At 43.5% G+C, this 27,276-nt stretch overlaps 1 protein-coding gene across 4 annotated transcripts in view; it reads right to left on the bottom strand.

Moving 5' to 3' along the window:
- The window catches only part of NTM (neurotrimin), a 390,721-nt gene that overhangs the window by 19,375 nt on the left and 344,070 nt on the right, over positions 1 to 27,276 (bottom strand). For all 4 annotated transcript variants that reach the window (XM_054712490.1, XM_054712491.1, XM_054712492.1 and 1 more), the window contains exon 4: positions 415 to 549. In XM_054712490.1, coding sequence (XP_054568465.1) covers positions 415 to 549 — 135 coding nt within the window. The remainder of the gene's footprint in view (positions 1 to 414; positions 550 to 27,276) is intronic.

Here is a 27,276-nt window from a genome sequence, read left to right as displayed (position 1 = left end):
AAAATCAGTGTTTCTCCCAAGCAACTAGCTGGCTTTTATCTGATGGACATAACCCTGAAAACAGATGATGTTTCACCCTAGCTGGTTTGGCTTAGTGGATACAGCATCGGCCTGTGGACTGAGGGGTCCCAGGTTCGATTCCAGTCAAGGGCACATGCCCAGGTTACTGGCTCAATCCCAAGTAGAGGGCATGCAGGAGGCAGTCCATCAATGATTCTCTGTCATCATTGATATTTTGATTTCTCTTTCCTTCTCCCTTCCTCTCTAAAATCAATAAAAATAATTTTTTTAAAAACACACACACATATGCTGTTCACTCTCTAAGAGTTGGCTCTGTATCCATCTCTTTTGCGTGCCCATGCCAGCAGCCCACCTCCCATCCACACAGGGCGGGGGTCCCATGACACCACTTACAGTTCACCGTGACCTTCACTCTCCGCACCACGGGTGCAGCCACGTCGTTGGAGGCGCTGCACTCGTAGTCCCCGGACTGCTCCCTGGTGATGCCCTGGATTTCCAAGTATTCGTCTTCACTCACAAAGCCCACAGCTGCCGGAGAAGGTGCGACAGCATAGGAGAGAAAACAGCAAAGGCATGCTCTTAGCAACCAACGTAGGACATGGTTATGTCTGCCACTTCCAAGTTCAGATTCCTCAGCACAGTGTGGATTCACACCTCCCTTCTCCCACCACAGCCACCACCACCATCTCCTTAGCTCCCCAAGGGACTAGCTGAGATGCTCGTGTTCCCACCTGGACTAAACAAATGCCTAGAGACGTGTGTACTGCCCTGATCTTACTGAGCACTCTGGCTCTGGGTCCGAGAAAGGCACCTAAGGTGTATCTCAATTTTTTCTGACTCCAGGTGCCATTCAGACTGAACGGTGGAGTAGAGTCAATGACTACATCTCAGACCACATATCAGTTAAAAATACCACAACAGCTTACACACACAGACACACACACACACACACACACACAAGACAGTGTGAACACTCATAAAATAAAAGTTAATTTATTTTTACAGCTAGACAGTCAACTGATAAGCAAAAGTCCATTTCCAAACTTCAATCTACTAGAGCTCTTGGGTATAAGATCCTGAAGACAAGCCAACACCAGGGACTCCGCACCCTAACCACAAACATGGCAGAAAGTAAAGGACAAGAGGGCAGGTACAGATTTCCCTGCCACTTCATCATCATCAGAATCAGTTCTGTATGGAAGAGTCATGAATAATAAAACCAACCCCCTGCCTACTAGACTCCCCACCGGAGGCCTGGCCGCAAGGATCTGATGATGGAACGACCATGACATTCAAGCAAGGAGACGCGTTTCTTGGTTTTCTCCCTTGTCGCCCTGAGTTCCTACCTCCTCGAAGAAAGACAGTGGAGAACAAAAGTAACTGCTTCCTTCCCAGGGAAGGATCTGGCCTCCTCCGCTCAATGAAGTAACCAGCATGATGATACATGATTCGTTTGAACTGGGATACCTTGAGGAGTACAAGGAGGTGCTATTAATAGTGACTATCGAGCCCAGCAGGCACGGCTCAGTGGTTGAGCGTCAACCTATGAACCAGGAGGTCACGGTTCCATTCCCGGTCAGGGCACATGCCTGGGTTGTGGGCTCGATCCCCAGTGTGGGGCGTGCAGGAGGCAGCCGATCAATGATTCTCATCATTGATGCTTCTATCTCTCTCTCCCTCCTCAAAAAAAAAGTGACAATGGGGCAGCAGCCTGAGTTGAGACTGTCACTAGCAACTGAGACATTTGCCCAGGCAGAATGTACACACAATCCCAACACCTCAGAGGGTTGTTTGGAGTGACAAATGGAAACACACACAAACACGAAGGCACTTTGAAAATTTCCATGTGCTGCGCACCTGCTTTCGCTAGCACTCCTGTCATCTGCCCGGAGGCGCAGGCTTTGTGAGTGGAGCTAGATTAACATGCGTGGCTCCACATGAGCAGGGAGGGGAGAGAGGAGCACCTTTCTCCGGGGATAGGACTGCCATGTCATGCCACATGACCTGCTGCTCCAAAGCATGACAATAACAACAGCGAGAAACTGATAGACTACAAAGCATGATAGACGTGCTATGTAAGTTACAGGTGTATTTGTTATGTGACATGAAGGTCGCCGTTTTGTCAAGGTAACAACAGTAGTAATAACGATGGCAACAGTCTTGTGAAAAAGGGACATGACCTGCCTAACACGGCCACTACTCCTTGGGCATGATACCACTGTGCCACCCTCCCGTCATAAGCTCAATAAGGTTGCCATTTCCTCATGTACTCGCATGACCTAGGAAAACGCACGCTACATATGTGCGGGAACTCTTACCTCCACTATCTACACAAAAGCGAAAGAACAGCCGGTAGCTACTGAGACAAGCAAGACTCATAAATTCCCAGGAAGAGCCAGAAACATGGTAATGAGTAGAAAACAGGGCCAAAAGGTTCAGGATGTGGAGAAGACAATCAACATTGACCCGTGGGAACTCACCGTCTCAAACCAGTTAAGAAACTTCTCTAATTGTCAGGTAGCCTTTTGTTCTCACTTCCCAAGCACCTTCAGGGAGGAAAGTACTAGCCTTGATGTAAGGAAGGATGAAGAAAATCAGGAGCAAAGGTTTAAAGGAAGAGTTGGTGATTCCTTTCATCTTGTTGTTTATTTGCTACCAGGCTCGAGCCTACATTTGTCAGATCTTTCCCAGCTGGAATGTTATAATTACTGTGCAAAGCATCTCGGAGACCAGTGTCACACTTAATATTCCCATTAATTTTAAATGGTAGTCTTTGGTACATATGTGTGGCAATTGATGTCATATTTTAATTAGGCTTGCCCTACACCATCTGAAATTAATAATAGCTTGAATTACCAGTGTAATTTATAAATTAACAGTGCCGTAGCATTAGGAAATAAATTAGTTCTGGACAGCTGTTTCTGGACTGAGCTCCGTGTCTGAGCAGTGGTCAGACCCCAGATCCCCAGGAAGGCCATGTACTACACCATCAAAAGCAATGAAACACAACTCCATAGGTTTCTCTGGTTCTCTCGTTCTTCTCTCCACCTGGAGACCAAACATCTAATTTTATTCTACCGTCCAAATACCCTCTTGTGTGATCCCAGTAAGACATACAGGGACTCAGTTGCATGAGCTCATTATAAGGACAGCCAAATGGAGGTGCAAGTAGAGGGGATTATAGTCATAGACACAATTGCAAGGTCACAAATATTAGGGTAATCACAATCAAGAAGTCATCACATTTTCTGTGGAGATGTATGTAATTTTATATATTTCTATCAGGCAATCTTACGTAGTGAAGGAAGTTGGAGAGCTTACGATTTGGGGAAGGTCCCGATTTGTATTACCACGGGGAAGGAATCTACACTTAGGTCATCGGGCAGAAAACAATGAGGCTTAACTTGACTACCCTGTGTTCCCCAAACCAAGTGTAGAATTACAGGAAAACCACAATGATTCCATTACTCCCCAATTTCATGCATTCTCTGACTCAATTGGGTGAGGCATGTGAAAACTAATTCATATATAGAAAAATGCTTTATTTTAGCTTTCCTTGCCATTATTTTCACCTTTCTCCTCACATACATTGTTTCTTTACTAAAAGCAAAGATGGCAAAACCAGAGAGGAAGAGAGTCAATATATAAATAACAAATTAAATTTTGAACCACCAGAAATGAGGTTCCTAAAGGGGATTCCTAAGACAAGCCAATAAGAAAAAAACAAAACACACCAAAACAAACTAAACCAAAATCTGAGTTTATAAGAGGCAATGATTTGAGCAAAGTTTTCCTTTAAGTTTTCGATTTGTGTTCTGGTCATGAACATGGACCAGCTGACACCTTGAATCTGGACTTCTGGCTTTCAGAACTGTGAGACTAGACATTTCTATTGTGTAAGCCACCTCCTCTTTGTTACTTTCTTGTGGAAACCTAGAAAACGAATACACTCCTGTCTCTCTCCTAATTCCCAGTGCCTATGGCTGTCTGAGTGTAGAGTTCATCTAGTTCATCTAGAGTTTGTCTAGTCTTTAGAATCACAAAAAATTACACTAAAGAGCTCAAGGCGTCATGAAAGATTATATAATCCCATAGTTGTTATGCTAGGACATAGTCTGATTCAGTAGGATTAACTAGAAGAGTTATTTAAATATAGATTTCTAGACCCTACCATAACCACTAAATGTCCTGGAATGAGGAGTTTTAATAATTTTACCAGGAAATTCTCATATATAGTCAAGTTAGGAAATCAGTGATTTTGTTAAATCCCTATATATTTCATGTGGGCAACTACAGTTTAAAGGAGCCCATGTCGGTTTAGTGCCAGATCACACCAGTTCTCTTGATGTCCAATCCACAGATGGTTTTTGCTATATTCACTGTCTTATTTTCCCGTGCAATCGAAACCCTCTGACAGCGGGACTGAGTCCTGCACATCCTGGCTCTCAAGACACCAAGGGAAATAGTTTACATAATTTGAAGTTTGTTTAATTCTTATTAACAAATGGATTGATAGGCTCAGAAGTACTTAATTAAAAGAGAGAGAGAGAGAGAGAGAGAGAGAGAGAGAGAGAGAGAGAGAGAGATCCAGGGACTCCATGCTGCTCTCCTAATCCTCATGTGGTTCTATTCCCACCACAACACCACTTCTGGTAATTGTTCTTAGCATAATATTTGTATTTCCTGACGTTAAACATATCATCACTATTAATGTTCTAACAGCACTGACTTTCTTTAAATGTGCGATTTAAAAAGGTTTATTGAGTGTTTAGTATAATTTATATTGGTCTTGGGGCCAATTATTTCCTCAGGGAAATGCATCCTTAATTTAAAAATGAAGATCAATGAGGAAGTATGATGCATTGAACAGAATTTGTTCTACAGCCAACTTTTCAGGAACACAGCTATTTCATTAAGTGGAATCTGACAATTCAAGCCGGGAAATGAAGCAAGTTGGAAACGTGATTCCACCTGCCCTCCAATCCCCAAAGGAGGTCCGCATTGCCCATGGGCTGAGCTCAGCAGCTTCCCTCAGTAATGGACAGCACTGCCCTGTGTAAGTAATACCCTTTGGTAGAGAAAACCCCAAGCTCCTGAGTTCATAGATAGGGCATTAACAGCATTTAGAACTGCAAATAATAATAGCCATGATTATCATTTTTATTGCACCTAAGAATAAGCTTGTCAGGAGAACAGCTGTAGCTATTGGAGAGGAGAGGACACAGCTGTCTGCTTGTTTAATATTTTTATGGCATTTACACCAGCTGAGATAAAAATCATGGGCCCTCAGAAACTAAAAAAAAAACGTACATAATATAGGAACCCAGTAGTGAAAGTTGAGATGAATTAATTTTTTAAATTTAGTTCAAATACTGTGCCTAGTCTAGAACTAGACTAGTTCTCTCGCCACTGCTCCCTCAACCTCTTGGTTTCATAAAGATGTTCCTGTGAAACTCCAGGGACAGCTGCTGACAGGACAGGTAAGATGGAGTCCCTCTAGGTGCCTTCAGTATAGGCTGAGGAGCATGGGAGTTTTTTGCGTTTTGATGGTGAAAGATGTGGCTTTGTTCAGATGCTGGAAGGTTGGGTGGACAAGAACAACGTGACAGAGTTATAGTTACTCTTTCTCAACACCAACCCCTGCAGAGCCAGAGGGATTGGTTTTGTTGTCTCATGAAGAAAGTCATTAGCCTGGCCAGCGTGGCTCAGTGGTTGAGCATTGAGCTATGAACCAAGGAGGTCATGGTTCGATTCCTAATCAGGGCACATGCCCAGGTTGCGGGCTCAGTCCCCAGTTTGGAGCTTGCAGGAGGCGTCCCATCAGTGATTATCTCTCATCATTGATGTTTCAATCTCTCTCTCCCTCTCGCTTTCTGAAATCAACACAAATATTTTTTTTTAAAGAAAAAAAGTGATTAGGGTCAGAAACTACAGAAGATGTGTTTCTAAAAGATGTTCCAGGTAGGCGGTGCTGCAGTGAGATCCCATGTCAGTATGAGCCAGTGATTCTGTGAAGTCCCTCCTCATCCCTGGCCACCTGATGACTCGGTGCAGCCTGAAAACGTGCACACAGCCAACGTCCAATCAGAACCTAGCCTCAAAAGGTGAAGGGGTGCACTGACAGGGGCAAAGGGAAGACCATGAGACTTAAGTTTGAGTACATGGTATGGACTCCAAGAACTTGGCAGAGAAAACTCTGAGGGAAAGCTGAAGTCCACATGCTTACAGGAGGGCCCTAAGGGCAACATGGATGTGACACTGACATAATCCTTGTGCTACTGGAAACATGTGAGCTATACACCAAATCCCGACAGCAATAATTGTTGTATCAAGGACAGACTATCAATGGCAAGAGCATTTCTAAATGTGATGTCTACACAGAATGAATAGCTTCTGAGGGTCTGATTTTGGCTGGTGTGATATGGCTGTTGGCACTGTTATCCTGGCTGCACTGTGGGGCTAGACTGGGCACGAATGCCCTCACACTGGCACCATAGAATTTACTAGCTGACAATTCACTTCTTCAGCCTCAGATTCCTATGCTGCTAAGTGGGGGACACAACACGACGTTATAGGGTTTAGTATTAGGAGAAGGAAATATGTGGAAAGCACGTAGAACGTAGTAAACTATCAATAAATGGTAGCTCTTACGACTGTTGTTCTCACTGATATCACAACTCAGTTTGAAAGCATTTTAATATACAGGATCTTCCACGCAAGAAAATCTCAATGCAGAAATGCAAGAATAATCAGATCTTTGCTTTCCTAGTAGGAATCTCATCGTAATAAACTTTACAAAGGATTCACCACAGATCCTTTAACTAGAAAGTTCTATTCCCTTCAATTAAAAGAGGATTTGATTTACAAGGGATACAATATTTCAAAATGATTTCTTCTAAGAAAGTCAGTAGGGTTGCATAGCCCATGTGAGATCTGCTAGGGCTTGAAAAATGTCTCTACATTCACTGCTAAAAATAGGATATACACATATATATATATATATATATGTGTGTGTGTGTGTGTGTGTGTGTGTGTGTGTGTGTCTGTGTGTGTGTGTGTGTGTGTATGGTCACCTTGACTATTTCTTTGGATACAGAAAGGGTAGTTTGAGTAGTCGCTGCTGGACAGCTGCAGGTGGGATTGGGCTGGGGAGACATGAGGGCCAAGTGGCAGTGACTCGGATATGAGCTGCCACTGCTGAAAACAGGCCTGCAAGGCAGTTCTATAGGTCAGAAGTTCGACACATGTTTCACTGAGCTAACAGCAAGGTGTCAGCAGGGCATCATTCCTTATTAGGAGCTCTAGGGAATCTCCACTTCCTTGTTTATTCAGCATGACATGGTCAGGGTTGAGCCTCACAGTCCGGCAACATTTCCAACCCATGAACAGGTAAACAACAATCAAGACCCAATTACAGCAGGAGACTCCAAATAACTCACAAAAGAGACATTTCTAAAGCATCCAGCTCAGGAGATCACTGGGTCCCACAGGGCAGTTACTATTGAAGACCACCCCATGGTGATGGGGAGTCATAGCAGCTCTGTCTAATACATAGAAACAAACACAAAGAGACAGCTAAAATAGGGAGATAAAAAAAACAGGCCTCAAATGAAAGAACAGGAGGAATATCCAGGAAAAGAGCTAAATGAAATGGAGGCAAGCAATTTATCAGAGGTAGAGTTCAGAGTAATGGTTAATGGATGCTCAATAAACTTAGTGAGAACTATTAGGAACTTAATGGGAACAACAAGAAATGTAGTTGGAACTACATCAGCATGAAAAGGGACATAAAATCATGAATAAGAAGCAGTTAGAAGTGCAGAATAGTATATCTGACATCAAGAATACAGTGGAGCCCAGCCAGTGTGGCTCAATTGATTGGGTATCATCCCTGGCATGGAGAGGTCACTGGTTTGATTCCTGGTGAGGGCATAAGCTCAGGTTGCAGCTTGATTCCCATTAGGGGCTGCAGAAGGCAGCCAATCAATATCTCTCTCATTAATGTTTCTATCTCTCTCTCCCACTCCCTTCCTCTCTGGAATCAATTATATATACAGTATATACACTGAGTGGCCAGATTATTATGATCTCTGAACGCATAATAATCTGGCCACACAGCGTATATCCTATATAATAAAAGGCTAATATGCAAATTGTCCCCTCGAGCAGGAATTTGACCAGCAGGCAGGCCGGCCAACTGCCCATGTCCTTTCCCCCTGGCCAGGCTGGCTGGACCCCACTCATGCACAAATTCATGTACTGGGCCTCTAATATATATACTGAGTGGCCAGATTATTATGCATTCAGAGATCATAATAATCTGGCCACTCAGTGTATATTTTAAAGGCCATATGTGATAAACCTACAGCCAATATCATACTCAATGGGCAAAAACTAAAAGTGTTCCTTTAAGATCAGAAACAAGACAGAGTGGCATGGATGTCTACTTTCATCTCTCTTATTCAACATAGTGCTGGAAATCCTAGCCACAGCAATCAGACAAGAAGAAATAAAAAGCATTCAAATTGGAAAGAAGTAAAACTGCCATTATATGCAGATGACAATATTCTATATAGAAAATCCTAAAGACTCCACCAAAAAACTACTGAATCTAATAAATGAATTCATCAAAGTAGCAGGATGCAAAATTTATATCCAGAAATCAATGACATTTTATTCACCAATAACAAACTATCAGAAAGAGAAACTAGGAAAATAATCCCATTTACTATTGCAACAACAATGTCAAAAATAAGATACCTATAAATAAACTTAACTAAGGAGGTAAAAGACCTATATTCAGAAAATTATAGGACATTGGAGAAAGAAATAGAGGAAGATGCAAACAAATGGAAGCATATACCGTGTTCATGGATTGGTAAAATGAACATTATTAAAATGTCTATACTACCCAAAGCAAATCTATAGATTCAATGCAATTCCTATTAAAATACCAATGGCATATTTCACAGATCTAGACCAAATATTCCAGAAATTTATATGGAACCACAAAAGACGCTCAATAGCCTCTGCGAACTTGAGAAAAAAGAACAAAGTTGGAGGGATCCCATTACTGGATATCTAACTATAGTACAAAGTCACTGTAAATCAAAACCATATAGATCAATTGAACAGAACACAGACCCCAGAAATCGATCCAAGCTATTACACTCAATTAATATTTGATAAGAATATACAATGGAGCAGAGACAGTTGCTTTAATAAATGGTGCCAGGTAAACTGGACAAGACATGCAAAAATATGCAACTAGACCACCAACTTACACCATACACAATATACTCAAATTTGATAAGATACTTAAATGTAAGAAGAACAATCATAAAAATCCTAGAAGAAAACATAGGCAGTAAAATCTTAGACATCTCTCAGAGTGATATTTTTGCCAATATGTCTCCAAGGGAGAAACACAGGAAAAAAATAAAGAAATGGAACTACATCAAACTAAAAAGCTTCTTCACAGCAAAAGAAACCATCATCAAGACAAAAAGGAACCCATCATATGGGAGAAGATATTTACTAATGATTCAGCTGATAAGGGGTTAATATGCAAAATATAAAGAGAACTTATACAACCCAACACCAGGAAGACAAACAATCTAATTTAAAAATGGGCAAAGGACCTAAATAGTTAGAAATTTCTCCACTGAATATACACAGGTGGCCAATAGATACATGAAAAAATGCTCAAGGTCACTAATCATCAGGGAGGTGCTAATTAAAATGATAATGAGGTATCACCTCACACCTGTCAAAATGGCTACCATCAATAAATTAACATGTCTTCACCCCCTACTGTCTGTGTCCATTGGTTATGCTCATATGCATGCATACAAGTCCTTTGGAGGGGGGGGGTGGGGGAGGCTGGGAAGAGCTCAATGGGGGGAAAGGAGACTTATGTAATACTTTAATAATAAAGAACTTTTTAAAATTAATTAATTAACAAAGAGCAAGTGCTGGTGAGGATGTGGAGAAAAGGGAATCCTATTGCACTGTTGGTGGAATGCAGACTGGTACAGCCACTGTGGAAAACAGTATGGAGTTTCTAAAAAAATTAAAAATAGACCTGCCTTTCACCCAGTGATCCCACTCCTGGGTATATATATCCTAAGAATCCCAAACACCAATCAGAAAGAATATATGTACCCTGATTTGGAAGCATCTCACGTGCCCATCACTAGATGAGTGGAAAAAAAGCTGTGGTACATTTACACAATGGAATAATACATGGCTGGAGCCTGGTGGGGGCGAGGCGGAGGGGAAGGAGAAAGAACTCTGACCCTTTGTAACAGCATGGAGTAACCTGGAGAGTATCATGCTAAGTGAAATAAGCCAGTCAGAAAAAGACAAATGCCATATGATCTCACTAATATGTGGGATTTAATGAACAAAATAAGCTGATGAACAAAACAGAACCAGAGGCAATGATACATGGGACAGACCCACAAATATCAGAGGGCAGGGGATATGAGCTAAAGCAGTGGTTCTCAACCTTTTTAATGCCGCGACCCTTTAATACAGTTCCTCATGTTGGGGTGACCCCCAACCATAAAATCATTTTCGTTGCTACTTCATAACTGTAATTTTGCTACTGTTATGAATCGTAATGTAAATATCTGTGTTTTCCAATGGTCTTAGGTGACCCTGCTAGTGGTTCTCAACCTGTGGGTTGCGACTGCTGCTGTAGAGCCTAAGACCATCAGAAAACACAAATATTTACATTACGATTTATAACAGTAGCAAAATTACAGTTATGAAGTAGCAACGAAAATAATTTTATGGTTGGGGTCACCACAACATGAGGAACTGTATTAAAGGGTCGTGGCATTAAAAAGGTTGAGAACCACTGAGCTAAAGGAAGGTACGGGATTAGCTAAAGAACATGTGTGCATAGCTCATGGATACAGACACTAGTGTAGGGAGAGCCAAAAGAGAGGGTGAGGGGCTGGGTAGAGGTGAGCAAAAATGAGAGACATCTGTAATAGTGTCAACAATAACAATTTTAAATTAAAAATAAAAGAAAACAACAACAACAAAAAAGAATGGCCTGATGATCTCTCCCAGAATGAACAACCTTCCAAGATCTCTTCCAGAAGAAGATTCTGGAAGGCCCAGACCTGCTTTTGCTTGTTATAGAACAGAGGGACACTTCCAATGCTGAGAAAATTACTTTTGGAATCGAAGATAGCCACCATCTTTGGGGAGGGGGACAGGCTGAATTGTTCCGACTAGCTGGCTTTCGCTATGTAAATGGAGTTTCCCTTAAACATGTTGGTGGAGTTTGCTGTGAGCCAGGAGCTGAAGTTGTACAGCAAGCATGTCAAACTCATGGCCTGCAGGCCACATGCGACCCACAACGGATGTTTTTGCAGCCCACACAAAATAACGGTATGTAAGAAATGTCTTAATAAAAAATTTATAACTTAATTTTTACAGTATCCTGTTATACATAATTATTAATAACGAACTACAATATTTGCTAATGACTGATTACTATAATTGTGTTGCATTTATTTCCCTTACGCGCAGGTGCACCGTTTCTCTCCACTAATACTAGCAGCGAATATTTTAGCAGCTGATTGCCATGTCATTAGTCTTGGACTGACTTGTTTGGTGTGTGCAACAGGAAATATTTCACTTTTGGAGATCAAGAAAAATAGGTTTGTTTGTGTTACGCTTATTAATTTGTGCAGTTATCCAATGTCTGGTAAGTTAATGTTCAAGAAAAAAATAGTAGCTTTTATTAAACTGTTCTATTATTTTATGTTAATGATTACTCATTTATTTCAGCCATTTGTATTCAGCATGTCTCTATCGAAATAAACCTACACTTCTATGAAAATTGAAGCTTTTGTTTTTTTGTGACCCACAGAAACTTAAACCTTGTTTATTTGGACTGTGTTAGTCTTTGAGTTTGACATGCTTGTCGTAGAGTGTTGAACATGCGGTGATGTCCCCGTGCCATTCCCACCTCCTAGTCTCAGATTCGTATCTATTCCATGTGAAGAGAGGACTCTTCATGTACCTGGGAAACCATCTCACAGTTTTTGTTACCTAAGAATTTTTTGATTAGAAAATTTGCTGGGAATAACCATTAGCTTTGTATTAAGGAGGAGCTGCAGCCCAACATGTAATTATATAGAAATGAGGCCCTGTGCTCCCCAGAGCCAGCCCTGTGCTCCCCAGAGCCAGCCCTGTGATCCTCCGAGGCCTAGCTCTTCCCTCAGGATGCCACTGGCATTCTGTGCAGATGCAGCTCCAGCTGCTGGGACCCAGGGCTATGAGCTCCCCTGCTGCGTGCCTTTTGTGAGGCCCCTGAGCTGGGCTTGCAGGCAGACCCTGGGTGATGATGTCAAGACAGCAAACAGCTGCGTGTTTGCAGCTTGATGTTGGAACCTGGGTATGTGCAGAGGTACAGCTGATGGCTGCTAAAAAAATTTAAAGAGAGAAATCAGCTTTTGATTTGTGAATTCAGGCAAGGGGATATGAAAGACATGGGTAGCGGGTAAATATAGAATTCCACAGTGTCACACCGCCTCGTATCTTGGCTGTTTGCGCTCTCTTTTCTACATCTCTGGATATATAAGCCAGTGCTGAGAAATGTGAAGAATTTAATTGCTTTGAAATTCCTTCCCGGGAATAATTTAAGAAAATTATGTTAACTTGAGAGGCTGCTAATAGGCTAAGGTTCTGACATGATCTCAGGTACCCTCAGGTCAGGAGGTCACGTGTAGCGGGGTCACCTTCACCACCTGGTTCTGACCTGCCCTGGAAAAGCAGAGCAGACTGTACAGTCAGTCTGTTGTTTAGCCACGGAGATGCTTTCTATGTTAAGGACAGGAGTTCTTAATCCAAGAATCGTGGAACTGTGATCCCAGGAGTGTTTGGAACCTGAGGATTTGACATTGTGCGCTTGCCTGGGTATGTGTGGGTGTGTTTTCCCTTTGCATCGGCATCCTCACACATGGAGCAGGATGAAGGCTTGCTCAAGAATCTCATTGATTGATGACTGAACCAAGCAAATGTTCAATGACAAAATAAAAAGCAGAAGAGCTGGGGTGGGGTCAAATCTTTAATTAAGACAATCTAATGAGTAAGTTCAGATCAGATCTTAGAGGGAAAACTATCCAGTACCATCAAAACCAGAAAAGGAAATGCCATACAGGGGACAGAAGGATGTGTATAAAATAATGACTCAAGAAAACCACATGGAAATAGCCTTAGAATAGCTTGTTGGTGGAGGATCATTTGGGCCCAGAGAAAAGGGGAGACATGACAGAAAATCTGTGTATTTGCTACATTTGACTATAGTTTTGAATATCAATTCTATCTATCTATCTATCTATCTACCTACCTACCTATCTATCTATCTACCTACCAATCTATCTATCTATCTAATCTTTGCAAATGTAGATCTCAAACTCTACCCAACACCAAAGCTATTTGTTTCCAAATCATACTGCTATGGAATTGCACTGCCTGAAATACTTAAGACCTCCTGTCGGTCTAAGTATTCCATGCCACACAGGTGGAATTGTTGACAGGTGAAATTGTCAACCACATAAAAATCCATAAACAGGGAGAGCACGTGGAAGGGAAGAGTTGATTCACTCTTTCGTTAGTTACACTACTACTGTTTGCTTCCACCTCTCTTCATTTCACATAAAATCTAAACCTAGGCATGCACGCCTGGCTCCTGGGTGAAATGCAACACGTGAGAACAAGACAAGCATGCTTTATCAGAGCTAGCACGGTGTTCCTGAATCCTGGTCATGGCTATTTCTCTTAGCTACTAAGTCGTTTTAATTAAGATATTGAGCCCATTTCCTCACTCGTAAACAGTGGAGACTTTATTTTTTCACCCTAGATTGGGTTTGAGAATTAAATGAGATAATGTTTGCAAATACACAGAAGAGTTATTAGCACATTAACAGATGGTCGATACATGCTAGAAGGAACAAGCTGTAAGAGGAAGGAGACTGAACCCTCCAATCAGGTCCCCTCCTCTCTCTATCTGTCCTCTCTCCCAGGCTATCTATACTGCCAAATCCCATTTCTACATTTTAAATTATCAGCTATGCTCATGATCTCATCATCGACATCACCATCCCAAGAGGATCTGCTGAACTCTAGGTCCAACCTAATGCCTCCTTTGTATATTTCACAGACACCACAGTCTGAATTCATCATCTTGCCCCTCAAACCCGCTCTCACCCCAGTGCCCACTAATGTCTGCTATTGGCAAGGTTAACTCCCCATTCTCCTAAAGTAAAGAGGAGGGTCACATTCGAGTCTTCCCTTTCTCTGATTCCTCAATAAATCCTGTTGTTTTTACTGCCTTTACAGTTTTCAAATCTATCTTCTTATTTTATTATTGTTTACTATCTTTTTTTAAAATTTAGTTTTAAAAAAAAAATGGCTAACGTGAACTGGGCATTTCTGTACCCAGATGGTATGCCAAGATGTCATTTCATCTTTACAATGACCCTGTTAGACAGATGTGGCTTAGAGAGGTGAAATAACACGTCTACTAAAGTGACCACCAGCCAAAGACTTGAATTCCACCAGAGCTTGTACTTTTTATACATATAAAACTTCATTAACTATTTTTATTTACCTATCTCCTGCCCCTCCCCTTTCATGGTGAACTATCTTAATTCAGGCACCCATCTCTACTCTGGATTTTTATAATGCCCTCTTACTGATCTCCCTGCCTCTAGTTTTATATTTTTATTCTTGTCTAAATAATTGCCCAAACTAAAAAATTAGCCCTGCCCCTGCTTAAGTCCTTTCACTGCTCACATTCCCCACTGATGTGGAATATCAAGGCTCCTAGGAGCTGGCTCTTGTCTACATTTCCAGATTCTTCTATTTCCAACTCCTTCCCCCTACCCCCCGCCCCCAACTCACTGCACTCAGGCAAAGTCCTTACCTATCATGACCGCTCTGTCTAGGACCTAACACCCACTTTGTCTACTTTCAGATGGCTATGCATCCTTCAAAATAGTCTGATATAAATCCTCTGGGGACCCTTTCTTGATACTCCAATGTCCTTGCTTCCTCTCTTCCCAGGTTTTTTGTTTGTTTTGTATGTTTCTAATGTTTATACTAATTACTTTGCATTGTGATGTTTTTACATATGTTTACCCTACTGGACTCAAATTTCCAAGACAGAAGGCACTCTTATTTGTCATCATATCTCCAATATCACTTACAGTTCTTAACACACAGAAGGTAACACATGCTGTCAAACATTGATGAATGAACTGACTGATGATAACTCTGGTGGTTGTGCTAGCTGTCAAAATGAACTATTCAAAAATCTTCTTTGGTGAATTTCAAGAAAATAGCAGATATCTACCTTTTAGGGTGTTTCTTTCTTCTTTCTTTTTCCTGATAAAGGCTGGCCACATAAGGAGACCTCTCAAGTGGCCTAAGGTTAAAGAATCTTATTCCACGCTTCCTAAGGGAGACTGACAACATCTTCCTGGAGCTAGGCTTGGAGTGAATAAGAAAAGAGCCAGGTTTGGCTCTCTCCACAAATATCCTTAGTTAAAAGCTCCTGTGGCCAAGGTCCCTGCTTCTCTGAGCGAGCGGGGACACAGCGCACCCTAATCAGAAGTGTCTCAGACAGAGTGCTTTCTCCCGTCATCACCAATTCTGCTGAATTCTTCCCGAGTGGCATCGGCGTGGTGATTCAGCCCTGTCTCCATGTAATTAGTCGCGGGATGATTGCAGGGAATGTGATTAGGCTCTTTACCTTCCTGGGAGAGGCAGGAAGCAAAGTGCTGCCATCCACACAAAATGGGGCTCATCAGATGAAGGGGTGGCCTCTGCAGCAGACACAGAGTCAACAACAAGCACCACCGTGCGTGGTGCTGTGCCAGGAATGGAAGCTGGCGAGGGGGGATGTGGCTCAAGCAACAGCTGCTTCTGCTGAGAAAATACTGAACGTGGCTGAAAAATCTGGAGAAATCTCCATCACCGGCCTCAAGGGGTTTGAAACTAAAATGCATGAATAGAAGGAAGGAATGTCTGAGTTCTCACGCTTATGCCCACCTGCCTTCCCTGTCCTCCTTCATTTTCAGGACCCAGGTCTTTGCCCACCCTGGGCGCTATGTCCCCTCTACCTTGACCTGTACTCAACAGCTCTACTGAGACTGCCCCAGCTCCCTCTCCTCCAGCCTTCTTCAAGCCCATTCACCTAACTCTTCCTTTCCCACAACTCCAAGAGAGAGGGTAACAAAACAGTTTACTTGATCACCAGCCAAAATGTTGATGATCCTTGAATTAAAAAAACAAACAAAACAAAACAAAAAAAAACTAACAACCTTGACTGATGGGTCACAAGTTATTCTTCATTTCTGCTCCAGGTCTCAACTTTGGGAGACTCAGTGTCACATAATAAGACTTGAGGGGCACCTTCCATGGCACAGTGGAGAAATGGGCAGATGAAACGTATGACTAAACCAATGAAGTCAGTAACAGGATAGATGGATGGATGGATGAATGGATGGATGGATGGATGGATGGATAGATAGATGATAAATAGATACAGGTTGAGTGAAGAGGACAGGAGAGTATGACATTCACTCAGTGACTTATTTTTACTTCACTGAGGAACAATTATTTTACTTCACTGAGGGGAACAATTATTTTACTTCACTGAGGCCTCAAATTTATTGACTCAATGTTTTTTAGTCTTTTATTTTTTACTTTTATATCCCTTTTGATAAAACTTAGATTTTAATGACCCATCATTGCAATCTCTCACTGCAAAATATCCCCCAAATATTTCACCTCTATCTGTATGTCCCACTTGCCTGAGGAAACCCCACTATAGATACCTGAGCAGGTGTCTTCTCTGTGTCTGCTCTGGGAATATCACCCAAGCAGGGAGTTGGTTTCCCCATGCATTCATGACCTCCTACCTCAATAAACACTCATCACCACCATGGAATTTCAGTGTTGCTGTGAAAACCACTCTTCCACTCTCAAAGTGTAGTTTGCCCTCCAATATTTTTTCAAACATCTCACTGCCTCTGTTTATGCTTTCCCCTGCTATAGATCTTGTCTTATGCTTTGCTGAAGGGGAAAAAAGACACACAACAAAACCCAGAAGCCACTAGACAGGCATCACTCATGATCAAATGTAAAAATCATCTGTATCTATACTTATCCTCTCACTGTCTCCTAAGTTATAGAAAACTTAGATTTTATGGTCCGTCATTGCAATCTCTCATTGGAAAATATCCCTGACTCCTTCACCTTTATTCCTGTGCTATAGTAGCTGTCCAACAGAACACTGTCTCTCCTCATATCAAAAGGCCAATTCCTCCTTTTGATATGGCGTACTTCCTTCCTCATCTTTTCAAAGACTTCACTCTATCCATTACATCTAGTTTCTCCTATATCTCCATATGCTTTTTGCTCTACCATATATATATATATATGCCTAAGGTGCAAATTGTCCCCACGGCCAGGAGACCGATCACTCGCTATGACATGCGCTGACCACCAGGGGGAGGCACGGAACAAAGGAAGGCCCTGACCAGCAGCCGGAAGGCACCAATCGGCCCTGATCACCGCCCAGGCCTAGGGACCCTACTCGTGCATGAATTTCATGCACTGGGCCTCTAATATATGTATAATACACACATAAGCATGTACATAGGCTAAATACAGACATACCTATATATGCTTACACATTAAGCGCCAAGCCTGTTTTGTCTTCCTTTCCGGAAAGTATAGTGTCAGTCACTGGTGATTGACATGGTGCTTAACTTGTTAAGTATATAATTCTGGGCAGTCACACCAACCGACTTTGCTCAAGAGATAAAAGGCAAATTTGTTATTCCAGTCTTAGTTCACAGTGGTAATCTACCAGGATATATATATATATATATATATATATATATATATATATATATACACACACATATATATCTAATCTAATAATAGACAAATATGCAAATTGACCGCACCTTCGCTACACCTAAGCCACGCCCACCAGCCAAGCCACGCCCACCAACCAATCAGGACGAGTATGCAAATTACCCCAACAAAGATGGCGGCTAATTTGCATATCAAGACAGCGGCCAAAGAAGCCAAGAGCTGCAGAAGGGAGTAAAGCTTCCAAGAAACAAGCAAGCCGAGGGGGGGGGGAGGAGAAGGGCGGGGCGGAGGCGGGGCCAGGGGCAAAGGGAAACGTGGGTGGGCTGTAGGAGAAGGTGAGCCGGGTGACAAGGGCGGGGCGGAGGCGGGGCCGAAGGGAAACGCGGGTGGGCTGGAGGAGAAGGCGGAGGCGGGGCCGAAGGGAAACGCGGGCGGGCTGGAGGAGAAGGCGGGGCGGGGGACAAGGGAGGAATGGAGGCGGAGTAGAGTGCAGCAGGAAATCCTATTGCAGGATTTTTCCTGCAACGGGAAAGCTAGTATATATATATCCTATATAATAAAAGGCTACTATGCAAATCGACCGAACCGTCGCTATGACGTGCACTGACCACCAGGGGCAGACGCTCAATGCAGGAACTGCCCCCTGGTGGTCACTGTGCTCCTACACCTGGAGCATGGCTCAGCCAGAAGCTGGGCTCATGGCTGGTGAGCGCAGCAGCGGTGGTGGGAGCCTCTCCCGCCTCCACAGCAGTGCTAAGGATGTCTGACTGATGGTTTAGGCCTGCTCTCCGGGGGAGCTGGCCTAAACTATCAGTCAGACATCCCCTGAGGGCTCCCGGACTGCGAGAGAGCGTGGGCTGGACTGAGGGGCCCCTGAGTGCACGAATCTCGTGCACTGGGCCTCTAATATATGTATGTGTGTGTGTGTGTATATATATATATATATATATATATATATATATATATATATACATACACACACACACACACATACATATATATATATATACATACACACACACACACACACACATATATATATATATATATATATATATATATATATACACATATACACACACATACACACACACACATACACTTTTTACATGTTTGCTTTAATACCACTTCTCTCCACTGACCCCATATTTCACAGCCTACCTTCTTGAAAATATTGTCCAAATGTGCCATCTGGAATTCTTCACCTCGTATTGATACTTCAGTTCAATCTGGCTTCTGCCCACCTCCTCCCTGCACCAAGGTCACTGAGTGACTGCCAAGTTGCCAAATTCGTTGCACACATTTTAGCACTTTCTTAAGAGACTTCTTGGCAGCAATCTACTCAGTTGACAACTAATTTTCTTACAAAGACTCCTCTGTGGTACTAGGATGTCATGTCCCCTTACCTGTCCATCTACCTCTCTGTACACTCCTTCAGAATCTCCTCAACTGACTTCTCCTCTTTTACCCAACCTCTATGTGTTGGATGTTTCAAAGCCAGGTCCCAGACATTATTTTCTTTCCTCACTGTATGATCATTCCCCACGTGGTGTCTTTTATTCAGTGGTTTTGAACATCCAGTTATATGGCCATCACACATGTATGTCTCTCCCCTTTTTCTCTTCCATGGACTGCAGACTCATATTAGCAATGGCCTGCCTGAAACAGTCACTTGGAAGTCTCATAGGCATCCCACATTTAATACGTGTAACATGGAATTCTTCATTTCTCCTTCCAACTTTATTTTCCTTCCGTTTTTCTCTGATTAACAAATGGCACCTTAATTGAATGCAAAGTTCTGGAAGTCACTGTCAGCACTTACTCTCCCTGACCACGATACTGAATCGGCCACCAACCTTGTTAATTCTACCTCTAAAATATGTCTTGAATCTTTCCTCTATTTCACTTCTATCACCGTGTACTTCATGGACAACTGAAATAGACTCTGGATTTTCTAATTTATACAATTTGTTTACAGATTTTGCCTATTTTATTTTTTTCAATAATACTCTTAGGTAGGCATGGACATCTGATCCTATCAACTCAAACTCTGCATAAATTACTATGTGGCCCATAATGGCCTAACTCCTCTTTATTTCTTTACAATTTTTGCCTTAATATATTTCCATATTTGACTCAGGTCTCCCTGAAAATACTTATACTTCCAGAATAATGTTTCATCCCTGTTTTCACTCATGCTGTCACCTGGAAACACCTTCTTTCTTGCGCTGTTCCTTTCCTTGTCTCTCAGGTCACAGCTTAGATTTCACCTCTATGAGAATCCTTCCTTAACCTCCATGGTGCCCCTGAGGTAACACCTCCTTGCCCCCCTCTTCACTGCACATCCCAATTTGGCAGTGCTTTTTGCTATAACACTTACTATATTATATTGAAAGTCTCTGGTTATTTATCTGTTTATCCCTTCAGACTAAAAGCCCGTTAAGGACAGACAATATTTCTTCATCTGTAGTAGTTAGTATTCACAATATTATATAGATATTGAATGAGTTAATGAGCAAACGTATTAACTTACATTTTCCCTGTTCTCAATGAATTTATAGTTTATTAGGTCAACATTAATTCTCTGTCAATATTATATTGAAGTTACCCACTCTACATCCAAATGCACATTCAGGACTCTAAAATGAAGCAATCCACCCTTATTAAATGCTTTGATAACCCACGGCAGCTTCCAATTTTCCTGTAGTTTACCAAGGGCATCGGGGCGGGGGGGGGGGGGGCGATGTCTGTCCATTGACACTGTTTAAAATTACACATTCCTGGTGATCACTTAAAAATTGGATTGCTTTTAGTTATTATTAATTCTTACAGGCCTTGTTCATCCTACCACTAAAAATAGTTCCAGTTTAGATGGAGTAAGCACAATTTAACCGATCTCTCTCACTCATTACAAACTAAACAGAATACATTAAAACTTACTTGAGGACTCTGAAAAGTCAACAATTAGCAACCAGATTGGAGAAGAAAATAAAAAAAAAATGAAGAAAGAACAATCCTGTGGTATGTTTCCTGTTTTATTCCCCCTCCCACCACCTTTCCTGGCTCAGACACAGAGCAGCCAGAGGCCTGAAACTGTGTGGTAGGTGCAAACTGCAAACGCTTCAAGTTAAATGTTCTTTTTAGTCTGAGGACTGGGAAAGGGGAACTGTGAGGATGAGAAGAGGGAAGGGCATGCCCTGGTATGTTGTTGCTGATTTCCTCTGGGTCCTGCCCTGAGTGACAGCTCAATCCTGAATCCGCAGCTCTGCAGCCGCAGTGCCTGTAGCACCAGTGGCCACATGAACACTTAAAACTGGGGAAAATCCTTCTTTGTGACCAGAGAAACTGGGAAAAGTGGGCCCTGCGGTCTGAAAAACAGAAGGAATTTCCATGACATGTTTCCCTCCTTTTCTTTGCTTTTACTGCTTTGCCCTGGAGTTGACTCAGTCACGACAGATGAGAAACATGAAGGAGAGGGTAATGCTTTGCCTTGCAGGCAGAGAGCACAGAAATCGCAGAGAGAAGGAAGCTCAAGAAGGGATCACATGGAGCAGCGTAAAGAGCCCGTGGTCCACCGTGGAGCGTGTGTAGAACTCACCTAAACAAGTGTATATACCACAGGTTTGGGAATTGACCTGCATGTACACCACTGCCCAGAGGCCCAGCTGGCCAGTGCAGGGCACACCTTTACCATGCTGCAAAGCCTTTGCAAGTAGGACTGGCACTGAACTACAACCAGGGCCAGGCAGGTCAGGACTTGTGTTGTGGACCTAACTGGACTAAGTGGCTGCTAACACAGCCAGTTCTCCCTCTGGTTGGGTTCTCAAAGGCTTTTAACAGGCTCTAGAGCCTACTAATATGTCACTCAAAATGTGCAAAATATCACCCAACATTACTAAGCATACAAAGAACAAAGGGAAGCTAAATAACACTCGTGGGAAAACGCAATGAAAACATTACTACCAACCCCATGAAGACCTATCTGTTGCAATTATCAAAGATTTAAAGCAGCTCATATAACTACGGCCAGGGAGTAGAGGTGAACACCCTTGAAATGAATACAAAGATAAAAATGTTCAACCGAGAGCTAAAAGTCATAAACAAGAAACAAATAAAACAAAATAGAAATGAACTTTAGATGGGCTCCCAAGTAGAAGGGAGATGAAGAGTCAGTGAACTTGAGGACAGATGTATAGAAACCATCTGGTAGGAAGGACAGAGGTTAGAGAGGGCCAACAGCTTGATTACAAAAGGGCAGCACAATAAATGCCTTGGGTGATGGGACTGTTGTGAATTCTGTTTAGTTCCAGGGGTGGGAGGTACATAAATCTAACGTGTGTTAAAATGCATAGAAACGTACACTACCAAGCGGCTAACTCTACTTACTAGCTAACACAGTGTGTGGTACTACATAGGTGACAAACAAGTTGTATTTCATATGTCAGAATCTTGGATGTCCCCAAGTTTTACAGCTTCTTAAAACCTATCTGTCTTTCAGGTTAAGCATATCTGGATTTTCTGATCACTGAGAAACTCATGTACTTCAAGAAGCGTAGGGATTCTTGGGAAGCTCATAGCCCCTTGGCCTCCACAGCTCTTGGTTCTGGATTCCACTGACAATCACATTCGACAATCCACACTCTGTGTCCCGCCCCGGCTGTCTCCTCTCCATCCCAGGTGCTAGAACCGTCTGCTTCAATTCCCTGAGAAACACTGACTCTAGGCTCTGTGTAGAGCACACAATAAGGGTTTTTGACAAGAGAGGACATTATATTTCACGAAGCCAAAGCATAAATGTAACTAAAAATCTACTTTTAAACAGTCATATTTCCAGAGATAATAAACATTGTCCCCATCGACCACAGAATGTTTATTGAATGAATGGCCCTAATTATTCCTCAGTATTTTTCAAAATAGACACTTATACACTAAACACATCCTAGAACATTGTGTTCATCCTTTTTTCACATCCATCCATCCACTCTCTTTGGACATGCACAGAGACCCCAAATTGTAAGCTCACAAAATAGTAAGTCAAATGGAGACACACTCATATGCACATTCACTCGTGTGCATGTTAGCACATTATTTTCGTTCTCTGTTTAGCATAATACTTTGCCATTTAATTACCTTTAAATCTATTTTTCAGATGTTCTACATTGGGAAACATTCATGGGATCACAAGTCCCTGATTCATTTGGACTTGACTTACTATAATCATATTCTCCAGAAGTAGTTCAGGCTCCTAGATCTCTTTCTTAAGAAAGTTTTTTTTTTTTAAATTAATTATTGTTGTTGTTAATCATCACCCAAGGATACTTTTCCATTGATTTTTGGGGAGAGTGGAAGGGAGAGGGAGAGACAGAAAGAAATATCAATGTGAGAGAGACACATTGATTGATCACCTCCCACACTCGCCCAGCCAGGGCAGGGAATCAAGCCTGCAACCTAGGTATGTGCCCTTGACTGGAATTGAACCTTGAACCCTTCAGTCCTCGGGTTGACTCTCTATCCACTGAGCCAAATTGGCTAGGGCTTAAGTCTTCTTAGTGTTTTATTTTTCCTTACCAACTTGATGTTTTGTTTTGCCCCAGAAATTCACAGAACTCCAACCTCATCCATGCGAGCAGCTTCACACTGCTCGGTCACATGCACACTTGGCCTGAGTCATAGACCCAGTGCTGGATAAAAAAGGCTCCTCTCAAATTATTAGGAGAAAACGTACCCAAACAGAGACTCTGAATCACAAGCTCCATGTTCCTTTGCTTATTCATTCTATACATTATGAAAAATAAGCATCTGGAAAGTTCAGCATATTCCACTTACCAAGCCATGATTATAATTACGACCATCACTATTTCACCATTTATTTGTGTTCTAGGAAAGCCCTCGGCTCTGCACCAGACTGAACTAAAACTGGCCTTGCTCCAGGGCTCAACAACTGGCCAGACAGACAGATCTGACAAGAAGGAATGATTGCCCTGGCCGGTTTGGCTCAGTGGATAGAGCGTCGGCCTGCGGACTGGAGGGTCCCTGGTTCGATTCCGGTCAAGGGCATGTACCTTGGTTGCGGGCATATCCCCAGTGGGGGGTATGCAGGAGGCAGCTGCCCAATGTTTCTCTCTCATCGACGTTTCTAACTCTCTATCCCTCTCCCTTCCTCTCTGTAAAAAATCAATAAAATATATATTTTTAAAAAGGAATGATTGATGGGCATTGGACAGCACATCCTTTGTCATCCACAGCCGGAGGGGTCTCACTGGTCTAGGGAATATTTCGAAGGAGAACTTTGAAGAATGAAGTCCTTGTTCATGTATCAGGGACAAGAACTTCTAGGTTGAATCATTTCAAGAGTAAGAAGGACATAGCACCGAAGAGCGGGGGGCGGAGGGGGGTGTGTGAACTCTCGAAGGAAGACCCATTGGGTAGGAGCACAGGGGAAAAGAGCAGGGTAGCCATCAGGATTCTCAGGGAGACCAAGAACACATGCCAGAGCCTCCTCAGTCTGATGGACCCTCCACTGTCGCTTCTCAGTCGGGTGAGATTAACACCATGTGGCACTGCCCTACACAGTGCTAATGCTTAGTTATCCCTGGCCCACTCCCCCTGAATGCCACCCCCCCTGAGTCATGCTGACAACCCCAAATGCCCTCACACATATTCAAACACCCCCTCGCGATAGCACCCACTTGAGAACCATTGGATATCAAGTGGCTTCAGACAGAGTGAGAAGGTCTGAACTTATGGGCAACGACCTGGTGGAGAGGCGAGATAAATGGGCCAGGATTGCTCCTTCCGGTGGTGGTAGTGGCGGGGAGGGGTGTGAAGTGTGTGTGTTCTGTGTTCTCCATCCCTAGCTTTTTCCTTAGTGGTGTTGACTTGCTAGTTCCAAGTCTCTTTCCTTCTTATTGTCTTCCAATCCTTCAAACTAGACCTTCTCCCAAGAAAGGGACAGAAACACAATCCCATTAAAAACAAACTACTAATAGATTGTACCAATTCTCTTCCAGTTAATGACAGAGAGGCAGCCGGCAGTAATGGACACACCCCATAGGGTCACGCACCTGGCAGTGGAGTTCTAGCTGCTTGTCACTGTGTCCTCTTGAGAAAGCTGCTAACCTTATGCTCCCTGTCAAACGACAGACAACTCACATCTACCCTACAGTGTATAGATCAGCTTAAATATTTTCTTTTTAAAAAAATATACATTTTATTGCTTTTTTACAGAGAGGAAGGGAGAGGGATAGAGAGTTAGAAACATCGATGAGAGAGAAACATCGATCAGCTGCCTCCTGCATACCTCCTACTGGGGATGTGCCCGCAACCAAGGTACATGCCCTTGACCAGAATCAAACCTGGGACCTTTTAGTCCTCAGGCCGATGCTCTATCCACTGAGCCAAACCTGGTAGGGCTAAACATTTTCAATATATAGAATATTCTGTAAACGGTAAAGCAGTTATAGATACCAGAAGCCATTATTTCACAGAAACCAGAAACGCACACTAAAGGTCCTAACAGTTGGCTGCCTGCCAGCAGCCAAGCCTCTGGGGGCAGAAGTTGGGGCGATTAGTCTTCTTCACATCGACCACGCTTCGCTTGCCGGTGTCTGCCAGCTCTGCCTACCTGGGAAGCCAGGCCGGAGCCGAGCTCCGCTGGGCGTAGCGGGATAAGCTGCACAGATACATTAACACGATTACCATCTACAAGGGGTAGACTGTGCCTGGAATTGCAAAGACCCCGGTGGAGCGAGACTCATCCGTCAAGGCCAGGACAGAGCAGACAGCTCGGGGGACTGGCAGCAAACAAGGCCAGGAGGGGAGCCAGGGAAGATTCATTTCTTCCTGAGAAAGGGGGTATGCAGGGAAGAATAAATTACTTCTGTGTAGCCTTTGGACCACAGAGCTCAACTTGTTTTGCGAAGTAGACCTCATGGGAATGCCTGGAGATAGGGCCCAAGGACAAGCAGGGTAAGTGAGGTGGGTAGTGTCAAGCTGCATGGCAAGCCCAGGCCCATACCAGGGCCATGCCTGGGTGCTCCTGACCAGCAGGATCCCAGGCCTGGAGAGGGGAGAAGGGAGAGACCGTGGGAGAGGAGGTGCCCATCAGATTAGGGCAGTGATGGAGAACAGACAGATAAACAGAGCCCCCAGACCACAAAACTTTCATTCCATTTTCTTTAAGATGTGCATGGAAATTGGAAAACAAATGTTCAAAAAGGTGAGAGGAGAGAGGTCTAAAGAGACTTCAGAGCCCTGGCTTCCGATGCTCCTGCCATTACAGGTGGAGACGGGGTGGGGATGGGGATGGGAATAAGCCAGGACTTCTAATTGATGCCAAAGTGAAGCCACAAGAATTGAGCATCCAGCTCCAGTCCTCCGAGGGCAGGTGGACCGAGAGGGCACCTGGAGAGGCTCCTGGGAAAGGAGAGCTCGGGTGGGAGGGGTGTGATGACCAGGGTTGGGGGGGGGTGGTCTACAGAGAAAAGCACCAGCCAGAGCAGCTTCCCCTTTGCTCCTGACCCGGCACATCTGTTCCTTCCCTGCTTGTTCCCACTGTTCTGTGAGAGTCTCCCCAGAACAGAACCTTCCTCCTCCCCCTCGAAGCTCACCAGGTGAGTGAGCACCTCACCTGTCTCTAAGCTGTGCCTTCCTCATTGCATGTCTGTGGCAAAACCAGGAGATCAAATTCCTAAGATACTTCTGCACCTGTGTTTCTGAGCCCAGTGGCTCGGTGGCACTTAATAAGTCACCGGGCCATGGTACTTCGATATGGCAGCCCTGGCAAACTGGGTCTGTCTGCTCTCCCCGCTGATGAAGAGAAAACCTACAGAAGGGAGAGGCATTCACATCTGTGAATGGGGCTTGCCCTGCCAAGTAATTTGCATATTTTATTTATTTAAGCCTCACAACAGTCCTCCCTTACAGAACCTGAGGGCCTGGGACAGGTCCACCGGGCTGGAAGCCAGTACCTCTTGCTTGCACTGACAGCATCCCCATAGGGAGGGAGGAGGAGAGAGGGAGGAGACCAGAGGAGTAAGGGATGAGGATAAGGTGGGAGGAGGAGGCAGAAACGGAGTCTCCTGAGTGAGGACAAAGTAGGGACTGCCCTGGGAGCCTGGCTGGGGCTGTAGCATTGTATCTGCAGCCACCATTACCAGCAGAACAATGGCCCCTCCCCTCAGAAGCCCTCCTTTCCAGGGAGGGCCATTCCAGTGTTGCCCATCATGGCCTCCTCCCAGCTCTCTTAGCTAAGGGCACTGTCAGTCTCCAAGGCAAGCTCAGAACAGGGTGCCATGAAGAATATCAGAGAGAGAGAGAGAGAGAGAGAGAGAGAGAGAGAGA

This window comes from Eptesicus fuscus, chromosome 23 (genome assembly GCF_027574615.1).
Source record: "Eptesicus fuscus isolate TK198812 chromosome 23, DD_ASM_mEF_20220401, whole genome shotgun sequence".
Classification (NCBI taxonomy): Eukaryota; Metazoa; Chordata; class Mammalia; order Chiroptera; family Vespertilionidae; genus Eptesicus; species Eptesicus fuscus.
This window is presented reverse-complemented; position numbering and strand designations above follow the sequence as displayed.